Source organism: Pan troglodytes, chromosome 11, assembly GCF_028858775.2.
Source record: "Pan troglodytes isolate AG18354 chromosome 11, NHGRI_mPanTro3-v2.0_pri, whole genome shotgun sequence".
Lineage (NCBI taxonomy): Eukaryota > Metazoa > Chordata > Mammalia > Primates > Hominidae > Pan > Pan troglodytes.
This window is the reverse complement of record NC_072409.2, coordinates 11,034,761-11,058,622: the sequence shown is the minus strand read 5'-3', so window position 1 is coordinate 11,058,622 and position 23,862 is coordinate 11,034,761. Positions and strand designations below refer to the sequence as shown.

At 52.2% G+C, this 23,862-nt stretch overlaps 2 protein-coding genes across 7 annotated transcripts in view; both read left to right on the top strand.

The window, feature by feature from the left end:
• The first annotated feature begins 1,057 nt into the window (after positions 1-1,057).
• On the top strand, positions 1,058-11,674 carry SLC2A8 (solute carrier family 2 member 8). 4 transcript variants are annotated; one of them, XM_001148685.5, is made up of 10 exons: positions 1,058-1,239; positions 1,329-1,491; positions 1,859-2,065; positions 3,854-3,953; positions 6,515-6,711; positions 7,617-7,760; positions 7,916-8,024; positions 8,775-8,948; positions 9,377-9,522; positions 11,110-11,674. In XM_001148685.5, the coding sequence occupies exons 1-10, from the start codon at positions 1,184-1,186 to the stop codon at positions 11,245-11,247; spliced, it is 1,434 nt and encodes a 477-aa protein (XP_001148685.1). In that variant the 5' UTR covers positions 1,058-1,183; the 3' UTR covers positions 11,248-11,674. The 4 variants fall into 4 exon arrangements, with proteins under 4 accessions (XP_001148685.1, XP_009455593.1, XP_009455592.1 ...); XM_009457318.4 differs by lacking the exon at positions 1,859-2,065 and having other exon boundaries at positions 1,077-1,239; XM_009457317.4 differs by lacking the exon at positions 9,377-9,522 and having other exon boundaries at positions 1,097-1,239.
• Positions 11,158-23,862, top strand: part of ZNF79 (zinc finger protein 79) — a 38,060-nt gene continuing 25,355 nt past the window's right edge. The window contains exons 1-2 of one of the 3 annotated variants that reach the window (XM_063788268.1): positions 11,158-11,536; positions 12,439-12,784. The gene's annotated coding sequence lies outside the window, so the exon portion shown is untranslated. Of the gene's footprint in view, positions 11,537-12,438; positions 12,785-23,862 lie in introns of those variants that run through there. The other 2 variants (XM_063788265.1, XM_063788275.1) reach the window with 2 other exon arrangements.

Genomic DNA, 23,862 nt, shown 5'->3' with positions numbered 1-23,862 from the left:
TACCTTGCTTCACAACTCTCCTGGAAGATAATGGTCATCCCCACTTAGAGATGAGGAAACACAAGGCCCAGAGAGGGATTACAAGCCAAGCCTCTTACTCCCATGCCCTGGCTCTTTCCAGAATTACACCAGCATTCCACCGCAGCTGCCTGCACCCAGAGTGTTGGGTATGAATCGGGTACAACTGGTGAGATCCAACAGTGCCTCCTCATTCGACTTGTGTGCACACGGGGAGAAGGTGGCATTAAAATCCACAGGGAACTCAAAATATGGAGGCAGGTAGATGAAGATTCAAGAGTCAGGACTCCCTGTGAAGTGAGTGACACTTAAGAGGGGGAGTGGAGCCCAGATCTGTCACACATACGGCGTGGGGGACCCCACCTACCACTGGTCCTCAGCACCTGGAGACCCGAGCCTTCAGCAATCTGGGAAGCATGAAAGTGGGTTTCGGTGCACAGGGCCACGCCTCCGCCGCCAGCAGCCCAGCGGGAGCGTCTGACCAGTCTCGGCCTCCGAGAGGAGAGGGAGGCGGCCCAGGACGGTCTGCTTAGAGGCTCTCTCCCCTGCAGAGCTGGGCCCAGGCAGAGGTCAGACGCCTCCAATACAGTCCCCAGGGCAGCGATTAAAGCAGGGCAGGAACTGCAGACCCGACCGGGCAGGACAGGTGCAGCTTCTCGGAGTTGGGGGCGGGAAGTCTCGGGCTGAGGCCCACGTGCTTCGCCTTCGCCCCGCCTCTACCCTCATTGGTTGAAGCCAGATTGAGAGGAGGTGCCAGAAAAAAAACTCCTCCCTCCAACCTCATTGGCCAGCTCAGTTCTGAGGCAGCTCTCCGGCCCCGTCTATGGGCTCGCACTACACTCCAATTGGGTGGTTGTTCTCCCAGACGGAAACTCCGCCCCACCTGTACCTTGGGCCGCTCCGCCCTAGGGGCGGTTCCAGCGCGCTTCGCTAATCGGTTCTATGCTTCCATTGGTCTGCTTTAATATGAAGGGCGGGTCCTAGCTGATTCGCTAGCCCCGCCTTGCGTTCCTATTGGCTGCTCCTGCTCTGCGGTTCCGATCCCGCCCAGCACCGTCCCCCACCCCCCGCCGCCCATTGGCTGCGAGAGGCCGGTGCGGGCCGCACTCGCAGGGCCGGTGGCGGTTCAGGGGCCAGAGCTGGCCGATCGGCGTTGGCCGCCGACATGACGCCCGAGGACCCAGAGGAAACCCAGCCGCTTCTGGGGCCTCCTGGCGGCAGGTGAGCTCCGGGGAACCCGGGCCCGGATGCGGCCTCGCCCTCCCGCCCCTCCGCGTCCGCTCCGCTCACCCTCGGCCCTGTCCCCCCAGCGCGCCCCGCGGCCGCCGCGTCTTCCTCGCCGCCTTCGCCGCTGCCCTGGGCCCACTCAGCTTCGGCTTCGCGCTCGGCTACAGCTCCCCGGCCATCCCTAGCCTGCAGCGCGCCGCGCCCCCGGCCCCGCGCCTGGACGACGCCGCCGCCTCCTGGTTCGGGGTGAGTCCCCGGGCTCCCTCCTCCAGCCCTGGGACCCCACGCCCTCCTCTCGGGACGGGCATCGGGACCCTCCGCCCCCCACCCTTTCTCTCGGGACAGGCATCGGGCCCCGCCGCCCCCCACCTTTCCCCACGAGACAGGCATTGGGCCTCTCTGCCCCCCATCCCTTCCCTCGGGACGGGCATCGAGCCCCTCAGCCCCCACCCCTCCCCTCGGGACCAGCACCGGGCCCCTCAGCCCCCTACCCCTCCCCTCGGGACGGGCGCGGGGCCCCGGCTCCTTTACCTCTGAGCCCGCGGGGAGTGGGCGGAGGGGGAGGATGGGCTGCGGCTTCGGCGCCCCCTCCTCAGCAGCCGCCCGCCTCCAGGCTGTCGTGACCCTGGGTGCCGCGGCGGGGGGAGTGCTGGGCGGCTGGCTGGTGGACCGCGCCGGGCGCAAGCTGAGCCTCCTGCTGTGCTCCGTGCCCTTCGTGGCCGGCTTTGCCGTCATCACCGCGGCCCAGGACGTGTGGATGCTGCTGGGGGGCCGCCTCCTCACCGGCCTGGCCTGCGGTGTTGCCTCCCTAGTGGCCCCGGTGAGTGTCCCGTCTCTCGAGTGTCCTGTCTCGCGGCCTGAGACCGAGGGGGAGTGGGACAAACCGCTCCCCAGGCCTGGGGGCGCGGCTCCCCCTGGCGGGACCTTCTGGGTGCCAGGCTTGAAGTCCCTGCGTTATCTCGCGGTCCCTCCCGTCGACCCTGGGAAGGATCCTACTGTTCTCTCCATTTTACACTGAGGTCATGACATGCAGTCTCGGAAAGGTGAAGTCCTTTGCCCAGGCGAGGTCCACAGCTAGTCAGAGGGGAAGCAGTTGCAGGAACCCAGGGTTGTCCCACTTAGCCGTGCCCCTCTTTTGCTCTACAAACCTGCGGATGATCCACAGGAGCCCACTCCCTACATTTTGGTTTTCATCCCTGGCTTCGGGTCAATGACTGCAATTAGCAGGAAGTTCCTGTCCTGATTTCTCTTGGGGCAAAGGCTGCTGGCCTCTGTGTTCCCCTTCCCTTCTCACAGGCCAGCCCCTCTGGCTTCCCCATCTTCCCCCTTTCCCCCTCCTGACCCAGGCTGCCCACTTGGGAGCCCCGAACATCTGGGTCAAATCCTGGTTCTGCCACTAACCTGAGCAGAGTGCCTCCCTGGGCCTCAGTTTCCTTCTCTGGAAAACAGGGATTATGGCATTAGCCCCTGAGGTAGTGGTCAGGATTCAGTGGGACTTTGGATAGACAGCCCCTGGCATGGCTTGTAGAGGACTGGATCCTGGCAGCTTGGTGACCCATGAACTGCCCCCAGCCATGGGCTTGGACAGTATCTCCCCCAAGTAAGGTTGAAAGCAGCCACTCAGGCCCCTCCCTGGGTGCTCATTTCACCAACGTTTGCTAACCGGCAGCAGCAGCTGGACCAGAAGAGGGTGGGGAAGAAGCTGGGCCTTTTATGTCTTTGGTTTTTTTAACTGGGCAGAAACACACCTGTGTTAGGGGCCTAAGCTATGGAATAACCTTAGATGCATGGGTGAGGGCCTGGTGGCCTGTGGGCCCAGGAGGGAGCTAGTGGCAGCCACTGGTAGTGACCGAGGCAGAGAGTTCATGCTTCTAGTCCAAGGCCACCACTCAAAGCGTGGGCCCTGGGCTAGGATCCTGGGTGGGCGTCACGTGGAGCTGGTTAACAAGGTGGAATCTTTCGCCTGTCCAGATCTACTGCATCGGAATCTATGATTTACCCAGGATGTCTGTGCACATTAAACGAAGGCTTGAGAAGCTCTGTGCCCACCGCCTCTCGTCATCATATGCAGCCCTCTCTGTTACCCTTAATCCCCTTTAAACACCTGCCACAGATCTTTCAGTGGTGGGGACCTGGGGATGGCTCTGCTCACCTAGGCAGGTTCCACTAAGGGGCTTCAGGGCCTGCCGTAACCCCCTGCAAGGACTTTCCTCAGCTCTGAATGGCTGAGACCTTTCCATTTTAAGAACTCTTGGAGCCCGAGTAAAGCCTCATCTTTTTTTTTTAATTTTTATTTAAAAATTTCGGAGTTTCGCTCTTGTTGCCCAGGCTGGAGTGCAATGGTGGGATCTTGGCTCACCGCAACCTCCACCTCCGGGGTTCAAGTGATTCTCCTCCCTCAACCTCCTGAGTAGCTGGGATTACAGATGTGTGCCACTAGGCCCAGCTAATTTTGTATTTTTAGTAGAGATGGGGTTTCTCCCTGTTGGTCAGGCCAGTCTCAAACTCCCAACCTCTGGTGATCTGCCCGCCTCGGCCTCCCAAAGTGCTGGGATTGCAGGCGTGAGCCACTGCGCCCAGCCATAAATCCTCATCTGATTGCTGGCAGGTCTACATCTCCGAAATCGCCTACCCAGCAGTCCGGGGGTTGCTCGGCTCTTGTGTGCAGCTGATGGTCGTCGTCGGCATCCTCCTGGCCTACCTGGCAGGTGTAGTTGTCATTATCTCTTGCTTCCTGTTTGTGGTCATGTGGCCATTTTACAGATGTGTAAACAGAGGTTCAGTGAGGTCAAGGGACTTGTCTGAGGTCACATAGCCAGTGCCCAACATGCCAGGCTCACCTTCCTGGGACCTTGGGATAGGTGAGTCTTTTTTTTTTTTTTTTTTTTTTTTTTTTTTGAGACAGAGTCTCGCTCCGTCGCCCAGGCTGGAGTACAGTGGTGGCTCACTGCAACCTCTGCCTCCTGGGTTCAAGCGATTCTCCTGTCTCAGCTTCCCAAGTAGCTGGGACTACAGGCATGTGCCACCACACCTGGCTAATTGTTTGTATTTTTGGTAGAAAGGGGGTTTCACCATGTTAGCCAGGATGGTCTTGATCTCCTGACCTCATGAACCGCCAAACCTCAGCTTCCCAAAGTGCTGGGATTACAGGTGTGAGCCACCGCGCCCAGCCGATAGGTGTGTCTTATGACTGAGTTCCAGGGACAGCTGGAGAAGGTGATATCCTCATCTTTCCTGAAGCCCCCTCTAGGGGTGTGGGAAGGGCTGACTGCTTAGGTCAGTACCTTACTGTGCAGTGACAAACCAGAGGGCTCCAGAGGTGGGTGGGTCCCTGTAAAAATCTTCAGCCCGGGCGAGTAAAGGGCTGAGCAAGTCCCCCTGAAAATGTCAGTGCCAGATTCACCATGTCGGCGAGTTGCAACGTGAAGGAGGCCGGGGTCCTGGGGACCCCGAGGGGCAAAGCTGGGCCAGCATGAAGAAACTTCAGGAGACAGGTGTGTTCTCATTAGAAAGAGGCCAGGCTTTAGAGGCCAGACCCAGTGGCTCACACCTGTAATCCCAGCACTTTGGGAGGCAGAGGCGGGCGGATCACTTGAGGTCAGGAGTTCGAGATCAGCCTGGCCAACATGGTGAAAACCCATTTCTATTTAAAATACAAAAATTAGCCAGGCGTGGTGGTGGGCACCTGTAATCCCAGCTACCTGGGGGGCTGAGGCACAAGAATTGCTTGAACCCAGAAGGCTGAGGTTTCAGTGAGCTGAGATCGCGCCACTGCACTCCAGTGTGGGCGACACAGTGAGACTCTGTCTCAAAAAGAAAGAAAAAACAAGGGCAGGCTTCAAATCTGACCATCCTGGGTTTGGGGATAGCCTCTCCTACGTGCTGTGTGACCTTGGCCAAGTCACACCACCTCTGAAAGCCTCAGTTTCTCTGTCTTGAAATGGGCATAACCTCATCTAGTCCAGTACCTGTCCATTAAATTAATTGACACATGAAAAGTGCCTAACAGTGGGTTCCAAATGAGAATTGTCAAGGGATGACTTGAGAACCATGGGGATCATCGTAGGAGGCCTCGGGGGCCTGACGGGCTATGGCCTGGCCCAGGGCACAAGCCCTCTGCATCGTCAGGGCGGATGATACACAGGTCTTTGGTGTTTCATTTTTACCCACTTAACCACCCTAACAAATTCAGAATCCTGCCAGCGATCTGGCTACCTTGGGAGACCTGAGTAAACCAAAGCCCCCACTGTGTGCAGGTGTTGATATTCATCATTTCGGGGACAGGTACTGGGTGTCCACCCACCCGTGGCACTATCTTCAGCTCATCTTAATATGTGCTTGTTGCTTCTCCTGCCTTTCCTGATCAATTTCTGTGAGTTTCGATCCACTGGGGTGGGTGAACTCTGATAACTCCACAAAGTGACATGGTGGTGGCACGTTTGCTTCACATTGGGGCAATCATGTTCCAACAACTAGACTTCATAGAACAATTGTCTGCACCCCCAGCACAGAAGAAAAATAGGGACATCATGGCTATCTTAGAGGTATTTTTCCACTGGGAACCAGGGATGGGTAAGCCTTTGGCTTAGGAAAAATTAGTAATTAGAGCAGCAATGCCCTAGACTCATTTATTCCAGGGCCCCTTTGTAAGAGAACCTTTTAACTTTATATAAAACTAGGTAATTCTGCACTTATGCTGTTCTTCATACGTCAAGACAGCAAAATCCTCTCACCTCTCTACTTTCATGTATACTTTGAATAGATAATGCATTCAAATGACTCAACACTCAAGTGCCAGAGTGGAGAGATGTCCAGTGAAAAGCTTCCTCCGCCTCTGTCCCTTTCTTGTCTGGGGGAGCCCCCATTGCCTGTTTCTTGGTAGCCTTCAGAGAGTCTGTTCATATGAGGGACATGCATATTTATCCTCCCTCCCCCACCTCTTCTACAAATGGTGCCACATCATACCACGCGGACACGCAGCAAGCACCTCATCCTTCGTTTTTGTGGCTACATAAATGTTTCGCTGAATGGATGCAGCCTAGTAATGTCCGCGTTGTCATACCCACTGTCGCTTCCGCAGCTGGTGTGATTGGCCCGTGCCATGTGCCTTCATGAACAGTTGTGATAATGGCAATGTCAGTAGCGAACACGAGGGCAGATGTGCAGAGGCAGCGAGGCCCCATCTCTGAAGCTGAGTCTTTGAGGCTGGCAAGGCCCAGGCTGGCTCACCCTGGCTCTGACACCAGCCTCCCCCACCCACCCCCCGCAGGCTGGGTGCTGGAGTGGCGCTGGCTGGCTGTGCTGGGCTGCGTGCCCCCCTCCCTCATGCTGCTTCTCATGTGCTTCATGCCCGAGACCCCGCGCTTCCTGCTGACTCAGCACAGGCGCCAGGAGGCCATGGCCGCCCTGCGGTTCCTGTGGGGCTCCGAGCAGGGCTGGGAAGACCCCCCCATCGGGGCTGAGCAGGTGAGAGGCTGGAAGGCAGAGCTGACAGGAGTGGGACAGCAGTCACGGGAGGGTAGCACAGCCTGTTCCCAAGGCCACACACTTGGGGGGTGGGGGACAGGGAGGTGCCTATCCACCCTCCACCCTCAGTGAGGACAGGCCCAGTGTGTCCTGTCTTTGAGCAGGCCAAGACAGCTGGAGCCCCACGGAGCTGGGCCCTGGCCTCCAAAGTCACCAGCAAAGCCCGAGCTTTGACCCTTACTGTCCCAGGAAGAGAATGGCCAGGCCTGGTGGGGGATACAGAGGCAGAGCTGAGGACTTGGATTTAACAAGGGAGTTGCAAGGCAGGGTAGAGGGCTAAAAGTCTGGGTTTTAGAGTCACCCAGGCATGGGTTTGAAGCCCCCACGCTGCCCCTCACCTAAGCCTTAGCTCTTCACCTGTGATGTGGGAGTCAGCACCTGCTTCACAGTGCTGGGTGGGACTCAGTGGGGGAAAGGAAGGCGGGGCTTAGGGAGGAGGGGGGCTCATTGGGGAGGGTGGGGTCAGCGAGGAGGATGGGTTCAGTGGGGAGGGGAGGGTCAGGGCTGTAGGAGGTGCTTAGCTAGGGCCAGGCCCAGACCTGAGGCAGGTGCTGGATGTGTTGGTGGTGGCAGGGATGAAGGCAGCAGCTTGCTCTTTGCCCAGATTACCTCTTTGTGGCTCCCCCCACCTATCAGGAAGTGCCCTGGGCAGGTGAGGGTCATCTCACCTGACACATGGGGAGGCTGGGACTTGTCTGCACACCTGAGGACACAGGGGGTGCTGGGATGAGGAGCCAAGACATGGGAGTCAGCACTCCCCAAGCCTTAGGGCAGTAGACCCCCAGAGGGAGGCCGCTTGCGGGAGGGGAGAGAGAAATCCTGATGGCCAGTATCCGTCAGAGCAGAGCTTTCACCTGGCCCTGCTGCGGCAGCCCGGCATCTACAAGCCCTTCGTCATCGGCGTCTCCCTGATGGCCTTCCAGCAGCTGTCGGGGGTCAACGCCGTCATGTTCTATGCAGAGACCATCTTTGAAGAGGCCAAGTTCAAGGTAAAAGGGCCCTGCCTGGCCTGCCTCGTCCAGCCCCCACATAGATGGAGCTTCCTCCCCAAGCCCAGGGCCCAGCCATCCAGCACAGGCCTGGAGAGGGAGGGACCCAGCTCTCGGCTGGCCCACCTGACCTGCCTGGGCTCTGTCTCCCCCAGGACAGCAGCCTGGCCTCGGTCATCGTGGGTGTCATCCAGGTGCTGTTCACAGCTGTGGCGGCTCTCATCATGGACAGAGCAGGGCGGAGGCTGCTCCTGGTCTTGTCAGGTGAGGGTTCACCCCTGTGCAGCCTCCCCGCCATGGTGGGGAGGGCCTTCGCCAAGGCCACCACACTGCAGGAGGAGGACAGGGAGCATTTGTGATGACAAACATCATGGACTAATGCGGCCATGATTTGACAGCAGCTTGTCACCAAGCACTCACTGCAGGCCTGTCCATGCCAGTGGCACTCCCACACCACGCCTTTAACCTCTGTGGTGAACCCACCAGAAGGCACTCTCACAGCCCCAGCTTATGACGGGAAAACTGAGGGCCAGGAAGGTGAAGTGACTCAAGAGTTTGTGGGTCCTTTTGGACAAGTGACTTTACCTCTCTGAGCCTCAGTCTCCCCCTCTGGGAAGTGGGGGTAATGGCAGTGCCTCCCTCAGCACCATTTTGAGGAGTGGGAGGTGATCCACGTGAGGCCTTCAGCAAGAGCTGTGGCCCACGGACATTTGGTACCCAGCAGCTGCTGCAAAGACGACCGTCGGGGCTGAGGGTTACTCGCTGCTGCTTCTGCGCCGGTACCTCCCATTTCCTCGGCCCAGAGGGTCTGCTCCGGGAACTTTTTGCAGTTCGCTGAGGTCCAAGGCAGGGTGGCTGCCACCCACTCAGGGTTCCTGCGGCCAAGGTGCCAGAACACCAAGCTGGCTGTTCTCTGGGAGCCGGGCCTGCCCCTCTCAGAGGCATCCAGGCCATGCTGCTGCGCCCTGGGCCGTTCCCCGGGTGCCCCGCCCAGTGCCACCCTCCCGCCTGCAGGTGTGGTCATGGTGTTCAGCACGAGTGCCTTCGGCGCCTACTTCAAGCTGACCCAGGGTGGCCCTGGCAACTCCTCGCACGTGGCCCTCTCGGCGCCTGTCTCTGCACAGCCTGTTGATGCCAGCGTGGGGCTGGCCTGGCTGGCCGTGGGCAGCATGTGCCTCTTCATCGCCGGTAAGGGGGCCTGTGGGAGGCTGGGCGAGGAGTGGGAGGTGATCCCCCCGGCCCTGCTGTGGCGGCTCCCGGCAGGTGGGGTCTTCCCCAGCCTCACCTCTCCTCTCGTAAGTTCCAAGCTCTGCATTTCTAGCTCTGACCACATGCAGCTGTGGAACTAGGCCCCTCTGCGTTCCTTTCACTTAATCCCCTGAGCAGCCCTCGAGCAGGCCCCGTTGTGACCCCATCTCAGAGACAGAGCCTGTGCCTGAGGAGGGAAGAGGCTGGCCGAGGCCTTGGCAGGAAAGCATGGAGCTGGCGGGACCACACTGGGATCCGGGACCCCACAGCCCCACAGGCTGGGAAGCTGGGTCTCTTGGCTCTGCAGCAAGCTGAGGAGCCCAGCCCTGCGGACCCTGATGCCTGTCTTGCCTGTCTCGCTCCCACAGGCTTTGCGGTGGGCTGGGGGCCCATCCCCTGGCTCCTCATGTCAGAGATCTTCCCTCTGCATGTCAAGGGCGTGGCGACAGGCATCTGCGTCCTCACCAACTGGCTCATGGCCTTTCTCGTGACCAAGGAGTTCAGCAGCCTCATGGTGAGGGCAGGCTCCACCAGCACCGCATTCGCGCAGTCAGCCGAGAAGCACTTTCTAAAACCACTTGTATTGCAGAAGACCCAGGGTCGTGGCCTTACATGCAGCCTGAGCCCCACCATGCCTGGGCCACTGGCCATCTTGGGCAAGGCGACGTGGAGGCAGATGGGCTAGGCCAGATGGGGAACCCAGGCTGTGACCCCTTGGGAGTCCTCTGCCTGTCTTGGCAGTCAGACAGCACAGCTGGCCTCTCCCCTTAGTGAACGTCAGGAAAGTGGGCCTTGAGCCTAAGGTCTTACATGGGAAGAGTTGACAGGGCTGGGCTGCAGCCCCACCCTGGCTACTTCCTTGCTGTGTGACCTTGGGTATGATGCTTACCTTCTCTGAGCCCGCTTCTTTGGCTGAAACTGGAGGAGAGTAACAGCAGCTTGCTCTTAAGACGGATGGGAGCATTAATTCAGTTCATCCTGTTGCTGCCTTCTCACGGATGGACTGGCACAGGTGTGGCCCCTGTCCCGGGGCTTCCCAGCCAACAGAGAGACAGTTCTGGGGTAGATGATCTGGTTGTTTGTTCAGTCATTTGTGCCCTCCAGGTCTCCTGGCATGTGCCATGTCCAGGCCCATTCAAGGCGCCAGGGAGAGCAATGAACAAGATGGACAGGGTCCCCTTTATGACAAGGACGGGAAAGGCCATGGCAGTGGTGGGAGAATGAACCCCAGTGGGGCTGGGTTAGGATGTGGTGGGGCGGGTCATGAGGGGCCAGCCTGGAGTCTGTGCAGAGCTTGGGACCCGCTTAGGCAGGACTGCCCGGGGAGCACATCGAGGGGGCCAGGCCGATGCCTGGGGGTGGAGATTACTTGCTGCAGCTGGGAGGGGATGCGCAGCAAAGGAAGGAGGAAAAGAAGCCAAGAAGGAGGTGACAAAGGACCTAACAGTCCTTTTTTAGGAGAGAAAATGTCCAAGAGGCCAAGAGAAGGCCTTCGAGGAGGGAGAGATCACCAGGTCCCAGAGGACCAGGAGCTGAGAAGCACCTTTTTAGTTCTGGCACGTGGGAGGTCACAGTGGTGGTGGATGGCAGGGACAGGTTCTGACTGAAGGGGACGGCTCAATCCTGCCTCCATGCCACTAGCCCCAAGAGTCCCCATGTGCTCCTGGGGCCATGCTCGCTTTGCCCTGTCTCACCCATTTCCACCACACTATGAAAGAACCCCCCGGGGGCCTCAGGGTGGGGCCAAAGCTGAGGGTGGAGGGTTGGTCTGTGGGCCCTGGAGTCAGACCTGGAACAGGAGCCCAGCTGTCACTGGATAGCGGGTCTCTGGCCTTGAGGCAGTCACTTCATTGCTGTGAGCCTCAGTTTCCCCAGCCATACGACCTCGGTATCTTGGACAGTGCTCGGCCCAAGCCACCAGACTGGATGCCAGACTATCCTCCATGTCCCAGAGCTGGGTGGAGATAAAATGGGTGTGGCCTTGGGCAGGGCAGGCTGGGGTCAGGGGACTGGACCCCCTGGTGGCAGAGCTGTCTCAGTGATCGAGTGGGGCTTCCTGATCTCTCCCCGCGTCCACCCATGGCCTTTCCTCTCTCTGCAGGAGGTCCTCAGGCCCTATGGAGCCTTCTGGCTTGCCTCCGCTTTCTGCATCTTCAGTGTCCTTTTCACTTTGTTCTGTGTCCCTGAAACTAAAGGAAAGACTCTGGAACAAATCACAGCCCATTTTGAGGGGCGATGACAGCCACTCACTAGGGGATGGAGCAAGCCTGTGACTCCAAGCTGGGCCCAAGCCCAGAGCCCCTGCCTGCCCCAGGGGAGCCAGAATCCAGGAGCACAGCCCCTTGGAGCCTTGGTCTGCAGGGTCCCTCCTTCCTGTCATGCTCCCTCCAGCCCATGACCCGGGGCTAGGAGGCTCACTGCCTCCTGTTCCAGCTCCTGCTGCTGCTCTGAGGACTCAGGAACACCTTCGAGCTTTGTAGACCTGCGGTCAGCCCTCCATGCGCAAGACTAAAGCAGCGGAAGAGGAGGTGGGCCTCTAGGATCTTTGTCTTCTGGCTGGAGGTGCTTTTGGAGGTTGGGTGCTGGGCATTCGGTCGCTCCTCTCACGCGGCTGCCTTATCGGGAAGGAAATTTGTTTGCCAAATAAAGACTGACACAGAAAATCAGGTCAGTGTCTCTGGGCTTTGTGCAAGCTCAGTTTGAAAAGGGTTTATTCCCATCACTTCCAGGACTAGACGCTGCCCAGGACACCCTGTGGCTTTACTTGCTCATGGTCAGCCAAGCTTACCCTTCACACTGAGAAGTCATTTCTGGCTACTTCCTTGGGCTCAGTTCCCTGGGTCATCAGCCATCAAATCTTGTTGAGTTTAAAAAATAAACAGCAAAAAACAAAACAAAACAAAAAAAAAAACACCTTTTGTTCTGTTGACTTTAATGGAGCCAGAAGTCTTTTATAATTTTATTATTAATTAGCTAATATGTGTTCATTGTAGGGAAATTTAAAAAGATTTAATATCATTTTTATAGCTGTTAACCAGCTGCTAGGCACTGTCCTAAGCACTTTACAAATATTAACTCATTTATTTGAATAAACAATGATAAAACTATTTACAGCCACCCCTTTCCAGAGATAACATCTCTGTTGGGATTTTGTTCTGCCAGGCACGGTGGCTCACACCTTTAATCCCAGTGCTTTGGGAGGCTGAGGCAGGAGGATCTCTTGAGCCCAGAAATTCGAGGCTGCACCACTGTACTCCAGCCTGGGAGACAGAACAAGACCCCAACCCCACCCCCGCAAAAAAAAAAAAAAAAAAAAAAAAGATTTCAGTTCTATCTTGAAAGATCTCACTTCCAACACACATGCTGTCTAGCAACACTAAGTAGAGGGGACCATTCTTCCCAACTCACGGCTGCTTTGTCCACTTCCCAGACCTGCAGCCCCAGCGCCTGCCCAGCTTGGCATCTCCCATTAAGTCACATAATGAGGGCAGAGAGCAGGGGCCTGTTTTTGCGGACACTTGAAGTACAGCATGGACCAGGCAGAGCAAGGCGCCGGATCAGATCAGTTCCAGAAGATATGCAGCAGCTGCTCTGATTTCAGTGAAATGTGTGAAACCATGCACAGGACTTTGGACAACTCTCAGCTGTAGCAAATCCAGTTTCCCCTTGGGCCTTCCAGAAGCAGGGTCCTGTCTCCGCGCAGGAGCATCTCCCGTGGCAATGGCTGCACCTCGGCATCCGCATTACCAGTGCTTGCGTGGCAGTCCACTAATCAGGTGAGAACCATATTGCTTTTTGCATCTCAATGAAGCAATAGTAGCAATTTATCAAGCACTTTTTTTTCCAGACTGGTATAAAATTGTATGTGCTTTTGTAAACCATTTAACAATAAAAGTAAAATACAAAGGGGAACAGGGCACGGTGGCTCACGCCTGTAATCCCAACACTTTGGGAGGCCAAGGCGTGTGGAGTCAGGAGTTCAAGACCAGCCTGACTAACATGGTGAAACCCTCGTCTCTACTAAAAATAGAAAATTAGCCGGGCATGGTGGCACATGCCTGTAATCCCAGCTACTCAGGAGGCTGAGGCAAGAGAATTCGCTGAGGCTGAGGTGAGAGAATCCCTTGAACCCAGGAGGCAGAGGTTGCAGTGAGCCAAGATCGCGCCACTGCACTCCAGCCTGGGGGACAGAGTGAGACTCTGTCTCAAAAATACATACATACATAAAATAAAAATCATTAGAGATATATTCTCTTTCCACCAGCTTTGTGCCTGGAGGTTATGGATGTGGGGCTCTGGCTGCCCTCTTGCCACCAACTGGAGCTTCAGACTGAAGCTTAACATGGGCCAAAGCAAGCATGTAGGAGAGATAGGGAGGTTGGGGGAGACGATGGGGAGGTGGGGGAGATGGGGAGGTGGGGGAGACGATGGGGAGGTGGGGGGAGATGATGGGGAGATGATGGGGAGATGATGAGGTGGGGGAGATGATGGGGAGGTAGGGGGAGATGATGGGGAGGTAGGGGGAGATGATGGGGAGGTGGGGGAGACGATGGGGAGGTGGGGGGGAGACGATGGGGAGGTGGGGGGAGATGATAGGGAGGTGGGGAAAAAGATGGGGAGGTCAGGGGAGATGATGGGGAGATGGGGGAGATGAAGAGGAGGTGGGGGGAGATGATGGGGAGGTGGGGGAGATGATGGGGAGATGATGAGGTGGGGGAGATGATGGGGAGGTAGGGGGAGATGATGGGGAGGTAGGGGGAGATGATGGGGAGGTAGGGGGAGATGATGGGGAGGTAGGGGGAGATGATGGGGAGGTAGGGGGAGACGATGGGGAGGTGGGGGGGAGACGATGGGGAGGTGGGGGGAGATGATGGGGAGATGGGGGAGATGAGGAGGTGGGGGAGACGATGGGGAGGTAGGGGGAGATGATGGGGAGGTGGAGGAAGATGATGGAGAGGTGGGGGGAGATGATGGGGAGGTGGGGGGAGATGATGAGGTGGGGGAGGTGATGTGGGGGGAGCTGATGGGGTGGGGGAGGTGATGGGGAGGTGGGAGAGGTGATGGGGAAGTGGGGGAGGTGATGGGGAGGTGGGAGGTGATGGGGAGGTAGGGGAGATGATGGGGAGGTGGGGGGAGATGATGGGGAGGTGGGAGATGATAGTGAGGTGGGGGTAGGTGATGGGGAGGTGGGGGGAGATGATGGGGAGGTGGGGGGAGATGATGGAGAGGTGGGGGGAGATGATGGAGAGGTGGGGGGAGATGATGGGGAGGTGGGGGGAGATGATGAGGTGGGGGAGGTGATGTGGGGGGAGCTGATGGGGTGGGGGAGGTGATGGGGAGGTGGGAGAGGTGATGGGGAAGTGGGGGAGGTGATGGGGAGGTGGGAGGTGATGGGGAGGTAGGGGAGATGATGGGGAGGTGGGGGGAGATGATGGGGAGGTGGGAGATGATAGTGAGGTGGGGGTAGGTGATGGGGAGGTGGGGGGAGATGATGGGGAGGTGGGGGGAGGTGAGGGGAGATGGGGGGGAGGTGCACATCAAAATGTGAACAGTGCTGCCCTGCCACTTGACTTTTTGAAAGCTGCCTTGAAAATAAGCTTTCTGGGTCCAAATGATCCTTTGCTCAAGCAAAGCCACTGATACATGGCTTTAGGTTAGTAATATATAAAACCCAGAGCTTATGAGTGCGGGGAGGAAGTATTCACAACATTATGGTTATATAAACATCGTTACTGTAAACCTAATGAAATGGACTTAAAGACATAATCCTATGTCAGTCAGCCTGTGTTACTCAAAAAGGAATATTCTAAGCAGCAATATAAAATGGATTTTCTCTTATACTACATCAGTTAATTAAAATAATGCCAGATTTGAGTTTGTACCTTATTTAGGACATGATAATATTAGATTTCTTTTTTTCCTGGAGTTTTGTTGTTGTTGTTTTTTCCTTCTTAAGAAACGTGTCATTTTATTCACCATATGACTGAGGTCTTTCCCCTTTGTAATATGCTAGCTGTTGCATGGAATCCATTTTTTTCTCCTTCTGACCTCTTGTTTTGGGGGACCTGCGGCAAAGCTGTTTTTGTTTCATTGATTCCTGGGTTAATTTCTCTGCTTCTTGGGTTCCACACCTTGCTCCTTGGATTCCATTTCTTTTTTCTTTCTTTTTTTTTTTTTTTTGAGACGGGGTTTCGCTCTTGTTCCCCAGGCTGGAGTGCAATGGCTCGATCTCGGCTCACTGCAACCTCCGCCTCCTGGGTTCAAGTGATTCTCCTGCCTCAGCCTCCCGAGTAGCTGGCATTACAGGCACCCGCCACCATGCCAGGCTAACTTCTTGTATTTTTAGTAGAGACGGGGTTTCACCATGTTGGCCAGGCTGGTCTTGAACTCTTGACCTCAAGTGATCCGCCCACCTCAGCCTCCCAAAGTGCTGGGATTACAGGCATGAACCACCGCGCCCGGCCTCTTGGATTCCATTTCAATTTGCAGGGCTGCACCTTCACAGGGCTACCATGTCTGATATCAGTCATTTTTTCAGGACAGGTACAGAGGGAGCGAGTTTCTGCATGCCTAAAAAGCCTTTATTTTACTGTCACTTTTTTTTCTTTCTTTTTTGTAGAGACAGGGCGAGTCCATACAGTAAAGTGAAAGCAAGTTTATTAGCAAAGTAAAGGACTAAAGAAAAGCTGCTCCATAGAGCAGCCCCGAGCGCTGCTGGTTGCCCATTTTTATGGTTATTTCTTGATTAGATGCTAAACAAGAGGCGGATTATTCATGTCACCCTTTTTTAGACCATATTAAGTAACTTCCTGACATTGCCATGGCATCTGTAACCTGTCATGGCGCTGGCGGGAGTGTGGCAGTGAGGACGACCAAGATCACTCTGGTTGCCATCTTGGTTTTGGTGGGTTTTGGGCCGCCTTCTTTACCGCAACCTGTTTTATCAGCAAGGTCTTTACGACCTGTATCTTGTGATGACCTCCTATCTCATCCTATTACTTAGAATGCCTTCACCATTGGCATTGGCAGTGCAGCCCAGGAGGTCTCAGCCTCATTTTACCCCGCCCCTACTCAAGATGAAGTTGCTCTGGTTCAAACGCCTCTGATACCATGAGATTTTGAATCTCGATACTTTCTTCTGGGAACTTGTTCTTCTTTTACTTCTTCATTCTCATATCCCAGCCCCTGATTTTCTCTGTTTCCTCTTTCTGAAACTTCTAGTAGACACTGTACTTCCTGGCACAGTCTCCTCCCTCAATTTTTCACTTATATACTCTTTTAGTGTCTTCATATTCTAGGAATTTTTTTTTACTTAATCCTCTAGCTCTTCTACAAAATGTTCTGTTTTGTTAATCATGTTTAACATAATTTTGATCCTTTTAAATGTATTGAGACCTATCTTGGTGAATGTTCCATGTGCAATTGAAAAGAATATGTACTGTGCTGTTGCTGGGCGGAGTGTTCTATAAATGTCACTTAGGTCAAGTTGTTTAATAGTCTGCTTCAGGTCTTCTGTATTAATCAGGGTTCTCCAGAGATTAAACTAATGGTGTGTGTGTGTTGGGGGGGGGGGTGTATGTGTATGTAGAGAGAGATATATAGAGAGAGAAATAAGAAATCAGTTCACATGATGGCCAAGCACGGTGGCTCACGTAACCCCAGCACTTTGGGAGGCCAAGGCAGGCAGACCACTTGAGGTCAGGAGTTCGAGACCAGCATGGCCAACGTGATGAAACCCTGTCTCTACTAAAAATACAAAAAAATTAGCTGGGCATGGTGGCATACTCCTGTAATCCCAGCCACTTGGGAGGCAGGAGAATCACTTGAACCTGGGAGGCAGAGGCTGCGGTGAGCCGAGATCGCACCACTGCACTCCAGTCTGGGCAACAGAGACTCCGTCTCAAAAAAAAAAAAAAAAAAAAGAAGAAATCAGTTCACATGATTATGAAGGCTGAGGTCACAAGATCTGCAGGGTGAGTTAGCAGCTGGAGGCCAAGGAGAGCTGATGGTGCAGTTCCAATCCAAAGGCCAGCAGGCTGGAGATACAGGAAGAACCAATATTGCAGTTCAAGTCTGAAGGCAGGAAAAGACTGTCAGTCATCCCCACTCAAGAGAATCAGGAAGCGTTTCCCCTTACTTTCGTTCTACTCAGGCCTTCATGGATTGGATGAGGCTCGCCTACATTGAGGGGGGCAATCCGCTTCACTCAGTCTACTGATTCAAATGTTAATTTCATCCAAAAACACCTTTACAGAATAATATTTGACCTGTCAGGTTGACACATAAAATTAACTATCATGTCTTCTAAATCCAGGTTTTCTGTCCACTGATTCTGTCGATTACTGAGAGAGGGTGTTGGAATCTCACCTCTGCATGTGTATTGTCCAGCTCTGTAGTTCGTTGGCCTTTGTCTGGCACTTTGGAGCTCTGCTCTTAGGCACCTGTGCATTTAGGATTGTACCGTTCTCCTGACTGCTCCATCCTTTATCTTTAGGAAATGGTCCTCTTTATCCCTGGTACTGCCCCTTGTTCTGAGGTCTGACCCTGTCTGACATGAAAATCGCCACTCTGTTTTGGCAGTAATTTCTAATATTGTCTTATTCCCTGTGCCTTTTTATTTTATTTATTATTATTTTTTTAATTTTCCTGGTTTCCTTGGTGTCTTCTAAACCTGTGCCTTTTTCGTAGCATCCTGTGCTCTTCTTTTTAATGGCTTGCCTGTTTGAATTTCTCTAAGGATACATATTTTCACTTTTTATTTTATTTATTTATTTATTTTTATATGAAAATATATATGTGCCATTTATTTTATTTTTGTTGTTGTTGTTGGTTTTTTTTTAAATTATACTTTAAGTTTTAGGGTACATGTGCACATTGTGCAGGTTAGTTACATATGTATACATGTGCCATGCTGGTGCGCTGCACCCACTAACTCGTCATCTAGCATTAGGTATATCTCCCAATGCTATCCCTCCCCCCTCCCCCCTCCCCACCACAGTCCCCAGAGTGTGATATTCCCCTTCCTGTGTCCATGTGATCTCATTGTTCAATTCCCACCTATGAGTGAGAATATGCGGTGTTTGGTTTTTTGTTCTTGCGATAGTTTACTGAGAATGATGGTTTCCAATTTCATCCATGTCCCTACAAAGGACATGAACTCATCATTTTTTATGGCTGCATAGTATTCCATGGTGTATATGTGCCACATTTTCTTAATCCAGTCTATCATTGTTGGACATTTGGATTGGTTCCAAGTCCTTGCTATTGTGAATAATGCCGCAATAAACATACGTGTGCATGTGTCTTTATAGCAGCATGATTTATAGTCATTTGGGTAATACCCAGTAATGGGATGGCTGGGTCAAATGGTATTTCTAGTTCTAGATCCCTGAGGAATCGCCACACTGACTTCCACAATGGTTGAACTAGTTTACAGTCCCACCAACAGTGTCAAAGTGTTCCTATTTCTCCACATCCTCTCCAGCACCTGTTGTTTCCTGACTTTTTAATGATTGCCATTCTAACTGATGTGAGATGATATCTCATAGTGGTTTTGATTTGCATTTCTCTGATGGCCAGTGATGGTGAGCATTTTTTCATGTGTTTTTTTGGCTGCATAAATGTCTTCTTTTGAGAAGTGTCTGTTCATGTCCTTCACCCACTTTTTGATGGGGTTGTTTGTTTTTTTCTTGTAAATTTGTTTGAGTTCATTGTAGATTCTGGATATTAGCCCTTTGTCAGATGAGTAGGTTGCGAAAATTTTCTCCCATTCTGTAGGTTGCCTGTTCACTCTGATGGTAGTTTCTTTTGCTGTGCAGAAGCTCTTTAGTTTAATTAGATCCCATTTGTCAATTTTGGCTTTTGTTGCCATTGCTTTTGGTGTTTTGGACATGAAGTCCTTGCCCACGCCTATGTCCTGAATGGTAATGCCTAGGTTTTCTTCTAGGGTTTTTATGGTTTTAGGTCTAAGGTTTAAATCTTTAATCCATCTTGAATTGATTTTTGTATAAGGTGTAAGGAAGGGATCCAGTTTCAGCTTTCTACATATGGCTAGCCAGTTTTCCCAGCACCATTTATTAAATAGGGAATCCTTTCCCCATTGCTTGTTTTTCTCAGGTTTGTCAAAGATCAGATAGTTGTAGGTAAGCGGCGTTATTTCTGAGGGCTCTGTTCTGTTCCGTTGATCTATATCTCTGATTTGGTACCAGTACCATGCTGTTTTGGTTACTGTAGCCTTGTAGTATAGTTTGAAGTCAGGTAGTGTGATGCCTCCAGCTTTGTTCTTTTGGCTTAGGATTGACTTGGCGATGCGGGCTCTTTTTTGGTTCCATATGAACTTTAAAGTAGTTTTTTCCAATTCTGTGAAGAAAGTCATTGGTAGCTTGTTGGGGATGGCATTGAATCTGTAAATTACCTTGGGCAGTATGGCCATTTTCACAATACTGATTCTTCCTACCCATGAGCATGGAATGTTCTTCCATTTGTTTGTATCCTCTTTTATTTCCTTGAGCAGTGGTTTGTAGTTCTCCTTGAAGAGGTCCTTCACATCCCTTGTAAGTTGGATTCCTAGGTATTTTATTCTCTTTGAAGCAATTGTGAATGGGAGTTCACTCATGATTTGGCTCTCTGTTTGCCTGTTGTTGGTGTATAGGAATGCTTGTGATTTTTGTACATTGATTTTGTATCCTGAGACTTTGCTGAAGTTGCTTATCAGCTTAAGAAGATTTTGGGCTGAGACGATGGGGTTTTCTAGATAAACAATCATGTCGTCTGCAAACAGGGACAATTTGACTTCCTCTTTTCCTAATTGAATACCCTTTATTTCCTTCTCCTGCCTGATTGCCCTGGCCAGAACTTCCAACACTATGTTGAATAGGAGCGGTGAGAGAGGGCATCCCTGTTTTGTGCCAGTTTTCAAAGGGAATGCTTCCAGTTTTTGCCCATTCAGTATGATATTGGCTGTGGGTTTGTCATAGATAGCTCTTATTATTTTGAAATACGTCCCATCAATACCTAATTTATTGAGAGTTTTTAGCATGAAGGGTTGTTGAATTTTGTCAAAGGCTTTTTCTGCATCTATTGAGATAATCATGTGGTTTTTGTCTTTGGCTCTGTTTATATGCTGGATTACATTTATTGATTTGCGTATATTGAACCAGCCTTGCATCCCAGGGATGAAGCCCACTTGATCATGGTGGATAAGCTTTTTGATGTGCTGCTGGATTCGGTTTGCCAGTATTTTATTGAGGATTTTTGCATCAATGTTCATCAAGGATATTGGGTATTTTCACTTTTTAAATATCAGCTTTAGGCTGGGCACAGTGGCTCACACCTGAAATCCCAACACTTTGGGAGGCCAACGTGGGCAGATCATTTGAGGTCAGGAGTTCGAGACCAGCCTGGCCAACATGGCAAATCCTTGTCTCTACTAAAAATACAAAAATTAGCCAGGCGTGGTGGTGCACGCCTCTAATTCCAGCTATTTGGGAGGCTGAGGCAGGAGAATTGCTTGAACCTGGAAGGAGGAGGTTGCAGTGAGCTGAGATCACACCACTGTACTCCAGCCTGGGTGACAGAGCATCATGACTCTGTCTCCAAAAAAAAAAGAAAAAAGAAAAAAAACCCAGCTTTGATTGAGGCATTATTTACTTAAGTAAAATTCAATAGTTGTAAGTATAAAATTTAATGACTTATGACAAATGTATACAGTCATGTAACTGTCAGGCCTCTGAGCCCAAGCCTGCACGTATACATCCAGATAGCCTGAAGAATCACAAAAGAAGTGAAAAATGGCCAGTTTCTGCCTTAACTGATGACATTACCTTGTGAAATTCCTTCTCCTGGCTCAGAAGTTCCTTCACTGAGCACGTTGTGACCCCCACCCCTGCCCGTAAGAGAACGACCCCCTTTGACTATAATTTTCCACTGCCCACCCAAATCCCATAAAAGTGCCCCACCCCATCTCCCTTTGCTGACTCCTTTTATGGACTCAGCCCGCCTGCACCCAGGTGATTAAAAAGCTTTATTGCTCACACAAAGCCTGTTGGTGGTCTCTTCACACGGACACGCATGACATTTGGTGCCGTGACTCGGATCGGGGGACCTCCCTTGGGAGATCAATCCCCTGTCCTCCTGCTCTTTGCTCCATGAGAAAAATCCACCCACAAGCTCGGGTCCTCAGACCAGCCCAAGAAACACCTCACCAATTTTAAATCGGGTAAGCGGCCTCTTTTTACTCTTCTCCAACCTCTCTCATTATCCCTCAACCTCTTTCTCCTTTCAATTTCGGCGCCACCCTTCAGTCTCTCCCTTCCCTTAATTTCAGTTCCTTTCCTTTTCCAGTAGAAACAGAGGAGACGCTTTTTTTTTTTTTTTTTTTTTTTTGAGACAGAGTTTTGCTCTGTCGCCCAGGCTGGAGTGCAGTGGTGCCATCTCGGCTCACTGCAAGCTCCACCTCCTGGGTTCACGCCATTCTCCTGCCTCAGCCTCCCGAGTAGCTGGGACTACAGGCGCCCACCGCCATGTCTGGCTAATTTTTTTTTGTATTTTTAGTAGAGACGGGGTTTCACCATGTTAGCCAGGATGGTCTCGATCTCCTGACCTCATGATCCACCTGCCTCAGCCTCCCAAAGTGCTGGGATTACAGGTGTGAGCCACCGCGCCCAGCCCGAGACACGTTTTATCTGTGAACCAAAAATGCCGGCGCCCGTCATGGACTTGGGAAGACAAGTCTTCCCTTGGTGTTTAATCACTGCGGGGATGCCTGCCTGATCATTCACCCACATTCTAGAGGTGTCTGATTACCATGGGGATGCCTGCCTTGATCCTTCACCTTGGTGGCAAGTACCACCTCCCCTGGGTGGCAAGTACCACCCCCCCCCCCCAGGGTGGCAAGTACCACCTCCCCTGGGTGGCAAGTGCCCGCCCCCACCTCTGTGTCTCTACCCTCTCTTTTCTCTGGGCTTGACTCCTTCACTATGGGCAACCTTCCACCCTCCATTCCCCCTTCTTCTCCCTTAACCTGTGTTCTCAAAAACGTAAAACCTCTTCAACTTTTGCCTGACCTAAAACCTAAGTGTCTTATTTTCTTCTGCAACACCACTTGGCCCCAACACAAACCTCGATAATGGTTCTAAATAGCCAGAAAACAGTGCTTTCAATTTCTCCATCCTACAAGATCTAGATAATTTTTGTCATAAAATGGGCATAGTCTGAGGTGCCTGACATCCAGGCATTCTTTTACACATTTGTCCCTCCCTAGTCTCTGCTCCCAATGTGACTCGTCCTAAATATTTCTTCTCTCCTGTCTGTTCCTTCCGTCTCCACCCCAAGCTCTAAGTCCTTTGAATCCTCCTTTCTACGGACCCATCTGACCTCTTCCTTCCTCCCCAGGCTGCTCCTCGCCAGGCTGAGCCACGTCCCAGTTCTTCCTCAGCCTCCGCTCCCCAACCCTATAATCCTTCTATCATCTCCCCTCCTCACACCCGCTCTGGCTTACAGGGGGAAGGTAGCCAAGGATGGAGTGAAATGCAGGGTAAATGTCTTAAAGGAAATGAGAGGTTCTACGAGGCAGGCTAGTGGCTTGTAACCTACATGGAAGAGGTTATGAAAAGATGACAGAATGGAATGAGCCTGTGAGGGTGAAAGGAGGTATTTCCTTGGTCTAAGAACCATTTGCCTTCAGTGGGGAGGGATTGATAGGTGGAAACTTCAGTGCGAGAGTAAGTAGGCGTGACTGATGAGGAGAAAAACTGGCCATGAGGGACAGAAGTAGGAATAGTGGCTGCTGCTTTTTCTGTCTTATCAGCATAATTGTTGCCTTGAGCAATGGAATGTGGGGCCTTTTCATGGCCTTTGCAGCTTCCTTTGGAAGTAAAGCAGCCTTGAGAAGAGTTTTTATTAAAGAAGCATTAATGATGGAGGATCCTAGTGTAGTGAGGAAACCTCTTTCAGCCTATGTAACAGCATGGTAGTGCAGCTATTTCCAACTTGGGGCTATATGAATAAAGCCACTATAAACAGTTACATACAAGTCTTTGTGTGGAGTGGACTCGCTGGGTCATGTCTTATGTTTAAGAAGCTGCCAAACTGTTTTCCAAAGTGGCTGCACCATTTTGCATTCCCACCAGCAGTGTAGGGGAGTTCCAGCTGCTCACATCCTCCACCACACCAAACCTGGCATTCACTGTGAGGAATACAGCTACTTACACGCTTTTTCAAAGTTGTCTTCTGTTCTCGACTTCCTCTGGGATCAGTTGATCTGCTTGTTTATGTTGGGCCATCTCTTTTATGCTGCTGGTTTATCTCAAATATCTGGTGAGCTTTGGTTGTCCATATTTAGGAATAAAGAACTAGGCAGCTTAACTGCAGTAGCTGGTATAAGCCTTCCCCCTCCCCCACCTCTCTACCTATTCTATGCTCTGTTATGGATGTGTTCATTTCTATACATCTCCAATGTCATTTCAGTGGGATTTGGCAAAGGAGAAAAGGAGGTAAATGTGTAAGTTTAATTCACCATCCTGAACTAAACTTTTTGCATCATTTTAATAATTACTTAGTATTGTTTGCCTTTGGAGTCGTGGTGCCTGGCAAAGACAGTACTCAAATATGTTGAATGTAGGATTATTTCATCATATAAATATATCAGAACTGAAGTCAACCCCACATTAAATACATCAGAACTTAACTCCAATTGCTCCACATTTACATTGTTTCCAGTTTTCTGCTTATTGCTAATTTTGCTATTATATAGATATAAATTTAGAGGGAGATGAGAGACAATAGCAGCATCAAAGAGGAGAGAGGGGAGAGCAATGGCACAGAAGAAAAGAGAGATGATGGAGATGAGTGACGG

What these genes read in the sequence shown, in the direction of transcription:
- SLC2A8 (XM_001148685.5), top strand. Translation starts at nt 1,184, where the DNA reads ATGACGCCCGAGGACCCAGAGGAAACCCAGCCGCTTCTGGGGCCTCCT. An exon ending in CCGCCGCCTCCTGGTTCGGG is followed by an intron (nt 1,492 to 1,858) that starts GTGAGTCCCCGG and finishes GCCCGCCTCCAG; the next exon opens with GCTGTCGTGACCCTGGGTGC. An exon ending in AGGAGTTCAGCAGCCTCATG is followed by an intron (nt 9,523 to 11,109) that starts GTGAGGGCAGGC and finishes CTCTCTCTGCAG; the next exon opens with GAGGTCCTCAGGCCCTATGG.